At 39.2% G+C, this 16,164-nt stretch overlaps 1 protein-coding gene across 1 annotated transcript in view; it reads left to right on the top strand.

The window, feature by feature from the left end:
• PITPNM3 (PITPNM family member 3) overlaps positions 1-16,164 on the top strand; it is a 438,571-nt gene that overhangs the window by 195,228 nt on the left and 227,179 nt on the right. The window contains exon 3 of the mRNA XM_075196781.1: positions 14,216-14,323. Coding sequence (XP_075052882.1) covers positions 14,216-14,323 — 108 coding nt within the window. The remainder of the gene's footprint in view (positions 1-14,215; positions 14,324-16,164) is intronic.

Raw genomic sequence — 16,164 nt, 5'->3', positions numbered from 1 at the left:
TAACGTTACTTATGACTATTACCGTCAACCAACTCCTCGAAAAGGTAATTCTGGTTTAACCTAAGAAATATAATTCTTATTTTCCCTTAAATCCACAGGACCAATATTCATATAATAAGTTATGCTCATATCTTCAAGAAAAACTATGGACAAGATATAGCTTCATTTAAGACATGTTGTATTATTGATTAACATTCTAATTGTAAAACTTATCCATATATTATAAAACAGTAAATAGTGTATTTATACAAACTCAACAGATTTTGTTTCATACAATACATTGCAGTCAATTTCCTGTTGTATAAAAGCCCTCCGCTCTATACTTAATGCGGCTGCAAGACTCATCTTCCTCTCACGCCGCTCCTCCTCTGCCTCCCCTCTCTGTCTTTCCTTACACTGGCTCCCCTTCCCCTACAGAATCCTTTTCAAACTCCTCACCACCACTTACAAGGCTCTCTCCCAGTCTACTGCCCCTTATATCTCTAACCTCCTCCATTCACACTCCCGCCCGCTCCCTGCGATCGGCCAACGATCGCCACCTCTCCTCCACTCTGATCACCTCTTCCCACTCTAGAATACAAGACTTCTCCCGAGCTGCCCCCCTTCACTGGAACAACCTCCCTCGCTCCATACGTCTCTCACCCAATCTGTGCCCCTTCAAGCGGGCACTTAAAACTCACTTGTTCCTTAAGGCCTACCAACCATCCACTTAACCTCCCACCTCTTCTGTTTCTCCCCTGGCTCCTTTTCTCTCCCCTTTGCTTCACTCCTCTTGTGCCTGATTTTGTATACCCTCCCTTAGGATGTAAGCTCGTATGAGCAGGGACCCTCTCCCCTCCTGTCTCCACACCTGTTCCTCCGCTCCATCTTTACAGTATTTGCCTGCCTGGAGTTTCTGAAGTTCTGGTACTTTGTGTTTATTGTTCTGTATTGTTTTACCCTGTATAGTATACTGTTTGTGCCGTGTATGGCACTGCGGAAACCATGTGGCGCCTAGCAAATAAACAATAATAATAATAATATATAAATAAACAAAAGTCATTGTGTCTGTGTTTTGACAAACTATTGTCTGAAGGTGTGTGAATGTGTGTGTGTAAAGGGGGAGCAGAGGGAAAACCTGTGGGGGGGGAGGAGGGGGCACAGGCAAGACTCCATTCTATAACCCACTTTTTAAACATACATTCCACAACCAAATCTTCTCACACTATAAACTCCATTCATCTCACATATAAATGGTTACCATTTATTCTCCTAATATTTCATTTCACTTGTCTAAGTCAAAGTCCAATATGTGTAGTATAACTTTCATCATGCCCTGCAACAGTCACTACACACCATCCACACTCCACTCACATGGAAGTTTCTAGATGGCAGCCATTTTACAAGCATGGTAGCTTCTAGATCCATTTTCTCTATTGTCTGAACTCAGCCTGCTCTGAACACATGGTATTTCACCTTGCTGCCATATTAACTATTTCAATCTCTCCAGCAATAAACCACATTATTTTAAAGTTTCAGAGTTAAAAACTACCCTTTAAACCAACAATCTAACAGAAATTTATATTGAACAATCTGACCACTTCCTGAACAATCCAATCATTTGCTATGCATCTAAGTCCTGATCTCATCCACACTCTTCAACAGCAGAATAGCAGGCTTTCCAATTCTATCTAAATCAAAATCTCAGTAATATAACAAACATTATACCATCTACATGTTTTCTTCATTTTCCCGTTAAATACTTTTCCAAATCAACCATTCTATCTAACATGCATATCTTCCATGCACTTACTATACCTTTACACTAAACTGAATTAAACAAACTATAACCATACACTTCAATTACACAGCATTTGTAATTTCCATTAGCCTTTTACATGAAATGAAAACTTTAATAACTCAATTTTATCTGAACTCAAACAATTCCATTCAAATAGCCTAACAAAAAAACAGTTACACCTTATCAATATTCCATTCAAATAATCTAACAAACCTCCATTATAACAGTAAACCAACACAGAACCACACAGTATATATCCAAATTCAACCCTTTTCCATTCAAAAACACATTACACTTCATTTAAATTTACTCCATTTACAATCCATCACAATCCAGATTCACTCACCTTCCATTCATTCCATTCAAAACTTCTTTATAACATTTATCCTGCTAGCCAGGGCCTTCCCATGCCCCATATACAGACCGCCATTCCATTAAACTTAGTTTCCAACAGCCGGGAGCCATCTCTGCATGTCCTATTCAGGTCAAATCAGCCAACAAAGAGAGCTTCACTTCCTCTTGTTGCATGAGATCAAAATTCTTTTTCCTGGGTGGAGTTTACCTTTCCACAGGAAACAGATCACAGCCTTTCATATGTTAATTTTGACCAACTAAAGAGACTTGCACTAGCATTCACAAACCTTCTGTTTGTATTGGGGGAGGAGAGTTTTGTACCTTCTCACCTTCTTATTCCATTGTGGCTGAATCTTTTCTTATGTTATATAATGAATTATTAAATAATAGATTATTTATATACTCTTCATCATATACTGTTATTAATATCAACTTATATTTAGATTAAATTGTGAGTTATTTAAAAAAAAAAGTGCAAGATTGACAATATTTCTGGCCACGGCTATATGTGCACATTCACATTCTAAATTTGAGAACTCAATTTGCACATACTTTTGTAGGATTTCAGGTCTGCCTGAAAACTTGCATGTTGTAATGAATGAGAATGTCCTTCTTGTTACTACTTTATATCTGCTCCTCCATTAAGTTAAATCTTTCCATTTTTCCCCTTAACTGCTTATCTGCTTATTTTAGTTTGAAAATGAGGAACCATTGGGGCTATCTTGATTACATGTGTGGCTTTTGTGTGTTTGAAAGTTTTTTTAAGTTGGATATGTTAAATTCAAGTATTTTTGTCTTCATATCCGTTGTTTTTCTCTCTACCCTCACCTCTTCATATAAAATTAGTCAAAAAAGGGACAACTTCAATACTGGTTTCTGACACAGAATCCTAACAGGGGGCAGTCATTATGAGGAGGTCACCAAACACAGAAATCATTTAACATAATAATTGTTAGTATATAAAATCTGTAAATGTATCTCTAATAGTTTAATTATTACTTATTATATATTGAAGTTGCAAGGCTAGAGTATTGTGGGGTTGAGCCTGGTGCAGTGAGACTGTGTAGGCTGGTATAACTTAAGGGGTGCAGGCTGAAATATTAAAAGGAGCAGAAGCTGGTTTATAGAGAGGCAAAGGATGGTACACTGATGGAGACTTGGACATCACGGTGGCTTAGTGGTTAGCACTTCTGACTCACAGCACTGGGGTCAAGAGTTTGATTCCTGACCATGGCCTTATCTATGTGGAGTTTGTATGTCCCGTTTTTGCATGGGTTTCCTCCGGGTGCTCCCACACTCCAAACACATATTAGTAGGTTAATTGGCTGCTATCAAATTGACCCGAGTCTCTCGCTCTCTCTCTCTATTTGTGTGTGTGTATATGTTAGGGATTAAAGCCTAAACAATGACTGACCCGTCTTTTTGCACTGCAGCTACCATGGTTGAGACACACTGTGTAGCTTCCTCTCTTGGTGTAATTATACCAAACCTTTGTTATACAGTCTAGTTCAGCAAGCACTTTGTCCTTCATGGCAACAGGGATGCTTTGTGGTGCACAGACTGTGGGGAGAATTAATTTATCCAGTCGTATGTGGTAAATGACAGGGAGTTTACCTATGGTATCAAGAGTCAAACAGGTCTTTGAATTCCTTGAGTTCTGGAGTTTCTGGCTGTACCATATGGACTTCAGCTCCCAGGTGTATCAAGCCCAGTTTAATGCTATCAGGCAGTCCTAGTAGTGGTCTGACGTTACGGTCATTGATGTGAAACTGTAATGGCGCACACGTGAACACTAGTGTGGCAATGCCCATAGTTTTAATGATTTGACCTCCATGTGCACAAGGTTTACTGAATCTGTCTGGTTAATTAGTGCTTTTGGGCTTGTTCTGTGCAGTAGAGTCTTTGACATGACATTGCTCTTGGCATCAATGTAAATTTTTATTTTTAGTATGTTTCCTTTGTGTTTGACAAAGAGTCTGGTAAAGATTTCTACCTTTTCAGTGACCAGAGCACTACACTTTCACAATATATTGCATTGGCAGGATCTGATCCATTATTGACACTATGCAACTACCTTTTCCTCAGTGTTCCCCGTGGCATGCTAATTACCATTGTGTATTTGGATCTGCAGCATTTGGCAAAGTGGTTTCATTCATTACACAAGTTACAGCGTCTATTAAAGGCTGGGCATTTTTGTCATTTAGGTGGGCTGTGCCCGCCACTGTTTTGTCATTACATGTATTGTGGTGTTGTGCGCTGCATACTAAATACTTCAGCCTTCTTCCCTAATTCCCTTGTACTGCTCTCAGACTGTTCATTAAGTATACAGATGTGAACGGCAGTTTCTAAAGTCAAATTCTATTCTCTTAACAATTGCTTATCATTATGATTACTGCAAACAATTCTGTCTCTGATTAGTTTGTCAGTGATGGTGCCAAAATCACACTTTTTGCTACTAGTTATAATGTTGACACAATTAATTTCACATTTTCATTGCTTTTGGTTTGTGGTATTAAATATTTGTCTGTCAAACTCTCATAGTAGCACTTCAGGGTTCTCATTATCCGCCCCTCCCTCATAGACAAATGTGTCCGCTTTATCTACTGCATCTGCACCAGCCAGATTTAGTAAAGTATATGCTTGTACCTTTTTTGACTTCTCAGCCCAGCAATGCAGTATACTTTCCATTTCTTCCAGAACTGGAGACAGTTGTCAGCAATGTTTTCATTAAAGATGAGAGGATCAATGCGATTGAGACCTTGAGCCATGTCTGCCAACTTCTGACACCTTGTAGATATGGGTGTAGAAAAACTGGAGTGATAATTCTCAGGAATGAAACATAAAATGTTCACTCAGCATTACATACATAACAAGAATGCAGAACAGAGAACAAGAACTTCCCAGCATGCATAGCCAATGACCTCACTTCCTGCCATGCTCTGGCAGATCATACATTTACAGTCACAGTGAAACTTGATATAGGAAAGATGCTCTTGGAAGTGTGGTTAATATAGAGAACTGAGCGGTTGCTTAGTTCTACTTTGCATAATAGATTTTTCCTGAAGTCATTTAGGGTGCCTAACCCATACTTGCCAACTTTCTACAGTTGACTTCCGGGAGCCTGTCGGGGGAGGTGGGCATGATGGGGGATGGGGCTCCAAAATTCGCGTCATTTTGGACCAGCCCCCGTGACGTAATGACGCACACGCATCATTTTACAGCGATTCCCGGTGAATTGCGGCGTTTTGGACCTAATTCAGCCCACTTCACTAGGAAGTGGGCAGATGCGGGAGATTGCCACACTCTCCCGGGAGTCCATGAGACTCACGCGAAATGCGGGAGTCTCCTCGACATTCCGGGAGAGTTGGCAAGTATGGCCTAATCCCTGTACCGCAGCATGTAGTTCAACAACTGCTGAAGGCCTATAAGAGCTGGAGAACATCAGCCTCCATTTTGGCCTCTATAGTGCACACTTTTTAGTCTATCAAACCGCAAAATTTACAAATTAGTATGATTAGCCCCCTTTCTTGTAAAAGGTGAAGGTGTTATGGAGATCTACTGTGAAATGTATTTGTGATTGTCACCATAATAAGCAGATATAATTGGATTTATTTTTGACCATATCCTAGAACAATAGCAGCATCTCATCTCATGGGTATTTGTTGCAAGGCTTTTATATGTCACTATGGCAACCAGAACATTTTGACAATATTAGCGTGTGTGCCCATTTATGAAATTGATCTGGCTAGCTGGCTCTGTTTAAAATGCCACAGTATGTTACTGATGCTTCCGTCTGTACAAATATAGTACTTGTAAGTCATTTTAACATATCTCATTTACACAATTGACAGCTAAGAAGTTGTCTTATGTCAAACATTACTTGTATATGTCACATTGTCACTGCAATGCAGAGGTTCAGGCAACAGAGTTTACCAGCAATTAAAACAGATCTGACAAAGAGAATGGATGCATTTGGATGAAATAATTATGGCGCTATGCATAAATAAGGATTTTGAGAAGCAAAATATAAAATATAGTATGTGGGATACCAAATAATATGTATCAGAATGAAATTGGAAATTTTGAAAATCTGACCATAACAACGGCAATAACCATGCTGTGAAACAGCTCTTGTTTCTTTTTGGTCTTTTAAATTATTTTTTCTTAGTGATTTTACTGTGGCAGTACTTATCACATCAACTCTCAATTTCAAGTTTCCTGTTTGTTACACAAATTTTAAAACTTTATCCAAAACATATACAATTAAGCACAGTAGTTATTGCAATAAGTATCATCATTAGCTATCTATATAGCGCCACTAATTCCACAGCGCTGTAAAGAGAACTCGCTCACATTAGTCCCTGTCCCATTTGCGCTTACAGTCTAAATTCCCTAACATACACACATTCACACAGAGCGAGAGAGATTAAGGTCAATTTAATAGCAGCCAGTGAACCTACCAGTACGTTTTTGGAGTATGGAAGGAAACCGGAGCACCTGGAGGAAACCCACGCACACACGGGGAGAACATACAAACTTCACACAGATAAGGCCATGGTCGGGAATCAAACTCATGACCCCAGTGCTGTGATGCAGAAGTGATATCTACTAAGTCACCGTTTGAATAAACCTTATTTTAACACCCCAACCCGAAAACTAATTATTAGGAGAGTCCCGTCTTGGTTCAGAGTTCCCAGATCTGGAGCTGGAGATGTCACCTGTTCATTATCAACTTTAATCTACTTCTGCTTGTTATTGATAGACAGTTTTTGCATCTTTTTTTGACAACTCTGACTTAGATTCGGATGCAGTTTACACTTTGTTGGATAGGAATGTTCATTGAATGGAATGTTCATTGTCCATCTTGTGGATCTTGTAACTGAAGGTAGAGGAAGAACACTATTCTCTCCTTTTTCAATTAATAAATAGGCCTAATTTGATGACAATGTCACCTTGCTTTTTCCATGTTCCTCTTGCTGGACTACTTGTGAGGTTTTGTGAACAGAGTCTTTGGGGGGTAATAAATTGTCGGCGGGATTGCCGAAATTCCTGTGGTCCGCGCAGGATTACCGTGCGCAGAAAAACCGTTAATACGGTAATTTAATTGCTGGATTTCAGCTCGCAGCCCCCTGAGCGAGAGATTACCGTATCAACGGTAATAGTTTTTGAGCGCGGGATTTTCGGCGGTCCCGCCGTCAATTGAATATGCCCCTTTGACTATTAACTAGGTATGTTTTTCTGTTGGGACAGGTAAATAAGCCTTACTTCCAAATATTCTAATATGCTGCAGCCCAGGCTACTTTCTGTAGTACTTGTCTCTGATACTTTATCCTTGCTGTGATGCAGATAGACTATGGTCTTTTGTGTTTTTTTCCTTTTTTCTGTTTTGTGGATTCTTGAATGATCTTTAATGAACTTGAGAAAAGGCTTCTTCCTTCCTCAGTGGTTCTCAACAATTATCAGTCCACAAACCTCCATGTGTATTAAGTCTAGCGGTAATTTAGCTCTACTGCTGCTGGTTTTTGTACACTATTTGTCTCTTCTTTTTCCTTTGAAGCAGCTAGTGCATTTCATTATCTGGCTGCACTGATCAGTGTTGATACCATTAACAAGATCCTCTTTATATAGCTTCCCTATTGCTTCGAGGATTCTATCTCTTAGACTTTAGTGCCACATATGAATGTAGATGAGCTTTTTGGTACAATTCATCTATGTTTTTTCTTTATGCAAAAGTTTGATTCCCTTATGTGATGATGTAGATGTCATCCTTGAAAATCACTACATTGTCTTGTTTTGTGAGTTTCTTCACTGAGTTGCTTTCAAGATAATGTCACAAGCCACTGGATTTACCTTCTATAAGCCACAGCATATTTGTATCAATGTGCTATTCATTTTGAGGATAGTCGCTTTCATAATTTCTCTCTTGTCCGGGCAAGCACTTGCCTAGGCCTCACCCTTATGGGAATGCAATGATCCACTTTTACATAATTGCACCACTTTCTTGGACATCTTTAAGAAGATGTTTGATGAACATGTTAGAGCATCTAACGCTGCTTTGGACATACTACACCTCTGCTAAGGGGCTCAGTCTCTGGGTATACTGTTTAATTCAGGATGATGACTTTGCAGCTCTGGCATTGATTATCGTATTAAGAACGTGTTTACTTGGCTGGAACTTTCTTCCGCTCTTGACAATCTCATTTCACTTTGCAAGTAGATCTCCATTTTTGAGAACGAACACAGGAGTAGGACTGTCTTTTGGCTAGTTCCCCGGTTTCAAACCCTGGCTACTCCTCCAGAGTTGGGTTGATCTCGTCTTTCTTCTGAGGAGCATTTAAAAATAGGTTATGTCTCTATTGTGCAGATTCAGGTCATTGCCTTGATTGGCATACTGCACTGGTCTTGTCATTCCCACTGTTTACAGAAGGTTATAACACCTGTTCAATTACCTATTTCAGCTTGAGAGATGGATCTGTCTCTTCCTCATTGGTATGCTCAATTCTCCAATGTTTTTAGTAAACAAAAGGCAACTGAACGCCTCCTTATCGTATTTGGGATTGCGCCATTGATCTTCTCCCATGCAAAATTCCTCCTTGTGGTCATTGTTATCCATTGTCTATCCCAGAGACTAAAGCTATGACTGAGTTTATCCAAGAAATCTTGGATTGTGGATTTAATAGAAGCCAGGACCTTTTTGTTAAGAAAAAAGATGGGGGATTGCGCCCATGTATTGACTACCATGGCTTAAATGCTATTACTGTGAAATAAAAAAATAATTTTCCCATGATTTCTTTCTTTCTCAAATAAAAGCCGCAACTGTGTTTTCTAAACTGGATCTCATATGGGCATACAACCTCATTCATCAGAAAAGGGGACAAAAAGAATACTGTTTTTAACGCTCAAGATGGCTATTATGAGTATTTGGTTATGCCATTGGGTCTGAGCAATACCTCGGCAGTTATACAAAACTTTGTTAACTAAATCTTTGATGATGCACCCACATAGGTGTTAATGGCAGCCCCAATAGTTGAAGAATATTTGAAATAATGTCATCATCTTTTATAAAATGTGTGACCTTCTGTTTATAACTTTGCTTCTTCGGCTGTTTAATTCTAGCTTAATTTTGGCAGTCGACCTTTAGATTCTTGCGTACAAAACATTTATGTGTTTCATGCTGCCACATATATTCCTTTCCATTCTTGTGTCTTCTATGCTAATTCTGCTCTGGGCACATCCTTATTGCTTGCATGCCCTGTTTTCTACTTGTATTCATCCACAAGATTGCCTTTAATATATTTTAATGTGAGCTCATCATCTGGTCAAACCTGAAGTGTTATCAGAAGTGTAATATAGCTGTCTGGGTGACCAATTAGTACAAACGTTGCAACATGGAAGTCTTTTATTTTCCTCTAATCCTTCATTGACAAAACACACAGAAGTGTTACAATTGTTTAAAGTAAATAGTTTTTTTTGACACATTGCGCTTAGTTTTACGTACCATGTATAAAGACATCTATTCTAAAGAGTGATTTCATGGTCCATCTGCTGAGATGTCATAGCAATTTTTTAGCGCTGAATCAAATATTTATAATTTACAAAATCAGTACGTGTTCATTTTAATGTCGTGCTTATTCATCGCTCATTTAGCTGTTTTAGTATTCAGGAAAGTAAGGGAACATCAATACTATTTATATCTCAATTCTTAAAGCCAAACTCTATTTTCATTGCTTTTTAGGGTTTCTATGGCTGGCCTCTGTCATGTCATATACTTAGGTTGGAACTGAGTAGCCTGAATACATTTTCTCCATTTACTGTGATCACATCTGTTGTCATTACTAAGATGATATGGTGGAGGGTGCTAGCCTTATAAGCCCTAAATTTACCCTCTTCCCCCAAAGATGGCGGCTGCCTTAGGAGAGGTAGGTGTTCTATTTGATATTGTATATAGAAAATGGTTATAGATGGTATAGGGGTTATATCATACTGGCCAACTCTCCTGGAATGTCCTGGAGACTCCCAAATTCTAGGTGGGTCTCTCGGACTCCCGAGAGAGCAGGAAATTCTCCTGCACCCTGTTTACTTAGTGAAGTGGACAGGAAGGTAGCCTCAATGAAACAATTTGCGGTGCATTGTGTCATTTTGGCCCCGCCAAGATGATGCAATTGACAGTCTCCCATCTCCTTCTGACCTCCCACCACGCCCCCCCTATCCAACATCTCCCAGAGCTCCATATATTAAAATTGGCAGGTATGGGTTATATTTGCCACATAGATCTTTACGTTTTTGAATTATCAGGTTTCAGGTAAATGTGTCTGGGTAGTGAAGGTAATTACAATGTATCTCACCCCATGCAGCAGCTGTGTGGAAATTTTTATTTACACTATATAGATGTGCCCCCTTACTGCAATCACTACCTTCCTCCCCAGCTCTTCCTGACTTTCAAATGTTTGAAAAATGAAGCACTTTTTCTTGTTTGATACTTGCTTGGCATGCAATTTCATTATAATTCCTAGTTCAAATAATACAAAACACACTTTATGACAAAGCACTAAAGCATAGATGATGTTATAAATTTAGGAGGCAAACAAATATTTCTGTGAGCCAATGGAAGAGAATATTAGTAAATCCAGATAAATGGGCCTAATTTTCACCTGGACAAACCGTGTTGTGATGCAAAAGCTGCAAATATAATAAATACATTTTATTTTTTACATGCAGGGAAAAAATGTCTATTGCTACATTCAATACACACTTACTGGGCAGCTTTATTTCTACACTGTGATTTACAGTTAACCTAGTGTAGATGTGTTGATAGGTTCTAAATCTATCAACACATTTTAGATTTGTCCCTTCTGCAGCTGCTGCTGTTGCCCAGGTGCAAGATTGTACCTCCGAGCTGCTTTTAAACCTAAGGCTAAAGGGCACCATAAGGTTTCCACAGCACCGTACAGAATACAGACAGTGGACCATAAAGGGTAAAACCTTACAAAACAATAAACAAAAAATACCAGGACTCCGAAGCTCAAAACATAGCTTACATAGTGAAGTTGGAGTAGAAGACTAGATAGAGAGACAGGAGGGAAGAGGGCCTTGCTCGTGAGAGCTTACATCCTAAAGGCAAGGCAAACAGACAGGAAGCACAATGGGAAGTCAGAGGGGATCAATCGCAAGAGAAGCGAGTGGCGGGACAGGGGAAGAGAGAGGTGTAGAAATAAGGCATGGAGACCAGGTTAGGTGAGTGGCTGATGGGCTTTGAAAAACTGATGAGTTTTAAGTGTTCGTTTGAAAGTGCTCAAATTAGGGGACAGTCGGATGGAGCAGGGGAGGTTGTTCCAGTGGAAGGGGGCAGCACATAAGAAATCTTGAAATCTGGAGTGCGATATGGTGATCAGAGTGGAGGAGTGGCAACGGTCATTAGCTGATCACAGGGGACGGGATGAGGTGTGAGTAGAGAGGAAGTTTGAGATGTAAGGGGCAGTGAAGTGGGAGAGGGCCTTGAAGATGAGGGTGAGGAGTTTGAGAATGATTCTGTAGGGGAAAGAAGCCAGTGTGAGTCAAGGCAGAGTGGGGAGGCAGAAGAGGAGCGGAGGGAGAGGAAGATGAGTCTCACAGCAGCATTATGTATAGACCTGAGGGGGGCAAGGTGGGAGAGAGGGAGGCCGGTGAGGAGAAGGTTACAGTAATCAAGCCAGGAAATGATGAGTGCATGGATAATGGTTGTAGTGGCATGCTGAGATAGGAAAGGTGAAATGCGGCGATGTTGCGGCTTTGGAAGCGACAGGTTTGGGCAAGAGATTGAATGTGAGGGGCAAAAGAGATGGAGGAGTCGAGGGTGCCCAGACACCGGAGTTGGGGAACAGATGAGATGGTGGTTTTGTTAACAGTGATAGAGAGATCAAGATGGGAAGAAGATCTAGAAGGAAGGAAAACAATGAGCTCAGTTTTGGCAATGTTAATTTTTGTGCTGGTGAGGTAAGAGGTGAACCATGCAAGGACAAAGCCAGAGAGACCGAGAGGATGAAGGGTCTGTATAATAATAGTATTGAAGGCCGTGGAGAGGCCCAAGAGGATAAGCAGGGAGAAGTGACCATTAGATTTAGCCGAGACAAGTAACTTTTGCCAGGGCAGTTTCAGTGGAGGGAGCGTAAGCCAGATTGGAGAGGAGGGAGTTGTCCGAAAGGTGCCCAGTGGGTCGGTTTCAGGCTATCCTCTCAAGTGATTTAGAGACAAAGGGGAGAAGTGAGATGGGGTGGTAGTTAGCGAGTGAGGGGGGGGGGGTCAAGATTGGGTTTTTTGAGAATTGTAGGTCTAAAAAGAAATAAGGGACTTGAAGAAAGATTGTTTAGCAAGAGAGAGGGTGGAGCTGTAGGAAGAGAGGATAAATTTGAAGTGAAGGATGTCGACCAGGGAGCGAGATTTCCTCCAGAGGCACTCAGGAACACGAGTGCACTTCAGAAGGAAACTGGTGAATTTGGAGTGCCAAAGTTGGGGTATCAAGTTACGATGACGGACAGAAGAGGCAGGGGCGACAGCGTCCAGGGCAATGGTGAGAGAGTGGTTGTAGAGGGAGGTCAACTGGTCAGGGTATGACAGGGTGGGAAGAAGGGAGTGGAGAGTTTCAAGAGAGGAAGAAAATTAAGCAGATGTTCATATCGTATACACATACAAAGGGTCGCTATAGTTCATCCATGTACATACTTTTGCTCCTAAACCTAGTACTCTCATCTTATATACCAGAATGTTATGTGGAAAGTATATATAACAGAATATATGTAGCTATACACTAAGTAAAACCACATAAATCTAAAGCAGTGCTCTGTTATGGATATAGTCAAATAGGGGTTATTAAATATGTAGGAGAAATGTCTTACTTTGTATCGCAGTTAATATTACTTTTGATTTTGAATACTTCTTTATTATGTGTTGATTTAAATTTTATGCTTTTCTGTCTTATATGTTTGCACGTTATGCAATTTGTTCTCCCATGTTTATAACACCCATGTGGTATTCCTGGTAGCAATCAAATGTTTTTATTTTATTTAAAGTTTCTTCAGTATATTGTTTAGTTTATTTGTCAGAAACTAGATTTAAGGAGGTCTTGAAATGTCTTTTTTTAAAAAACTACCACTGGATTAGTAGGTAAAACGAACAGTTTGTGCGAGAAGCTAGCCCCGACTTAAAGATACTGTTCACTTATATACGACTACTATTAGTGGTATACATTATATTAAAGTCACTTGTAACTAATATAATTAGCTTTAAGGTGTGCACATCGTATTTATATATTGTATCTTTATATTGTGAGATAGATCGTTATTGTATTTTCAATAAATTAGTTCTGTGGACTTTTAAACAACATTTTTTTTTCTCACACCATTATTTTGTTTATTTTATATGTTCCAGAGTCATTGAGCGCCTCTTAATTTTTATGTTATGTTGAACAGTATAAAAAAAAAATCCAAAAATATCTCTGTAATAATTACACTGTCAAGAACCACTTTGAAACTTACCTCCTCAAAAAAACTATCATATCTGTTAAGCATGACCAGTCTTTCATGAAACCATTCTGGCACTATCTAATTATATTCTACAAAATAGTTTGTAAACTCATCCCTGATGACTCCTTCAAATATTTTACCCATAACATAAGTTAGGCTCACAGTTCTATGCATTTCTGTTCCCTTTTTTAAAAATTGGTGCCATATCTGATTTCTACCAATCTTGTGACACTGACCCTTACATACATCTATCAATTACCAAAGTTAGGTCCCTTAGCACACATGGGTTAATACCGTCTCAGCCAGATGGTTTTTTCTGTCCTGATCTTTTTTAGGTGTAGCTGCACTTCCTCATGTGTTAAACAAGTAACATTGAATAGTGTACATTGGCTTCTGCAACACCATCTATTTCTTGGAATTTTTCCAACCTTGTAAAAATAGATGAAAAAAATTACGTATTTAAAAGTTTAGCTTCCTCTTTATATTGTAGCTATGTTTCCTACTGTATTTTCTTTGTTGTGTTTTTTTGAGCTGAATATTGAATCCCTAAAAAGTTTTTATTGTTTTGTATTGATCATTGCAGAAGAAGTTGTTGAAGGGAAAAGTGCCATCCTTATTGGAATGAGTCAATGGAATTCCAATGACTTAGTGGAACAGATTGAAACAATTGGGAAGCTGGAAGAAAGTCCAGGTAAGGATCCTATTGATATGCTGAAGATCATGGATATTTTATCTCCTTTTTACATTAGTCATTCTATAGCAATGGGACAGTAATTACCTGTGTATGTCTATAAAAGTTCAAATTAATGGAAAAGCATATAAAAGGTCTTAATGTCTGCTTACTATGTTCTACGTTAGGCAGTGCTACAGGGTAGAAACTCTCATGATATCTCTGATTGGCCACCTTTCTTGATTGCCAAATATCTGTGTGCATACTTCATATTTTTGTTAATACAGCCCATGTTCTCTTTCTTCATTCTATATAGTGTGAGCTCATTTGTTAAAATTATCATGTGTAACCTATATGTTTAGGAAACTTTGTTTCTGCCTACATAATACATGCATAATATATACAGGTAGTGGATAAAAGTAAAGTTCCTAGACAGGCCTGGTTGACTATGAAGCAACTGAGTGAGCAAGTTTGGCCAGAACTTCAAAGGATAATACAAAGTAAGCTAGTGTTTATTGATTGACATTGCCTAAGATGCTTGCAGAATGGATCTGGGGAACGGGAAACCTTTATTACTAGAGAACAACAGTCATGAGACGAACATACTTTAGGACTATGTTATTATTTTATTGATTGAAAGTTAGAGACAAAACAGAAAAGCAATTTCAGATCACTTGACCAAATACATCTGGGACGTGAACAGCCACAAGCTTTTGCTGCTTCGGAAGGCTTTCCTTCGCTTATTCTTGGTGTACCATATTAATCCAGATGTTTCACACATTGTGGCAGAGATATATGAAGTCTCAGAAATTCTATTCAGACTGGCTAATCAATATCCAGCTACCAGTTTGTGAATTTGACCAATATACTCTGTCATGTCAGAACCAATTGGTGGAACGCAATACACCTCACCCACTGTTCACAATGTATGGGTTTTTGTGGAGTGCAAATAGCTGTGTACCCTTCCGCTAACCAATGCCCCTAAACAATTCTGCCACTTTATCCTATTTTAATAATCTTGTTCCCCTAAATGAAATCTCATTTTTGCATGGATCCTCAAAACTGGGCACAGTCCCCACTTGGCAAGGAACTTTCTCAATCTGCCCGGCTCGACCATCAGTCAATGCAAACCCTACCTTCTTGCCCCACAGAAACATGCACTTTTGTGAAAAACTCGATGCACCAAGGCAAATCAAAGCATATGATGCCACCAAAGAAGATTTTGCACTGTGCCATGGTGATTTTGTTCATTGTAAATGACCTCCCAGTGTTCAATTCAACAGCTCAAGAAGGTTCTGCTGAAAAATGTAGCAATTACACCAAACAAATTGTATTTACAGTTCAATATATTATGGAATCTAGTTTCACAACTAGAATATTTCTTTGTTAATTAGTTTTTATATTGGGCATTTATTGTTCTTGTGAACCATGTGCTGGGTGTGTGGAAACCTAATGGTTAGCCAATGCTGAATCATCCACACATGTTGGGGGGGAAAATGGCTACACCGTTTTGTTACAACTCCAGCAGAAGCACTGAATATACATTCAGTCAACGCGCTAGAATTCTGGCCACTGGTGAAGAGTTCTCTGCCAAGATTCCAGTGGATCATAATCAGGTGAATGTATTATAAGGCAATTCAGATATGTTTTCATAATTTTCTGCCTACAAGTTGTAGAATTGGTCAGATCCTCATTTTCTTTAAATAAAACAAATGAACACCACTACTGCGTCATTAGAAAGAGAAAGAGGTTTTTGGAGATTGTTAATAGATTTTATTTTTCCCTAAAGGACTTTTGGTGATAGTTGAGTGAGTTTCATTCCCACTGACATGGGGTTGTTGTGAACTTACTGACAATTTTTT

The sequence above is a fragment of the Mixophyes fleayi genome, chromosome 2 (genome assembly GCF_038048845.1).
Source record: "Mixophyes fleayi isolate aMixFle1 chromosome 2, aMixFle1.hap1, whole genome shotgun sequence".
In the NCBI taxonomy this organism is placed as follows: Eukaryota; Metazoa; Chordata; class Amphibia; order Anura; family Limnodynastidae; genus Mixophyes; species Mixophyes fleayi.
This window is presented reverse-complemented; position numbering and strand designations above follow the sequence as displayed.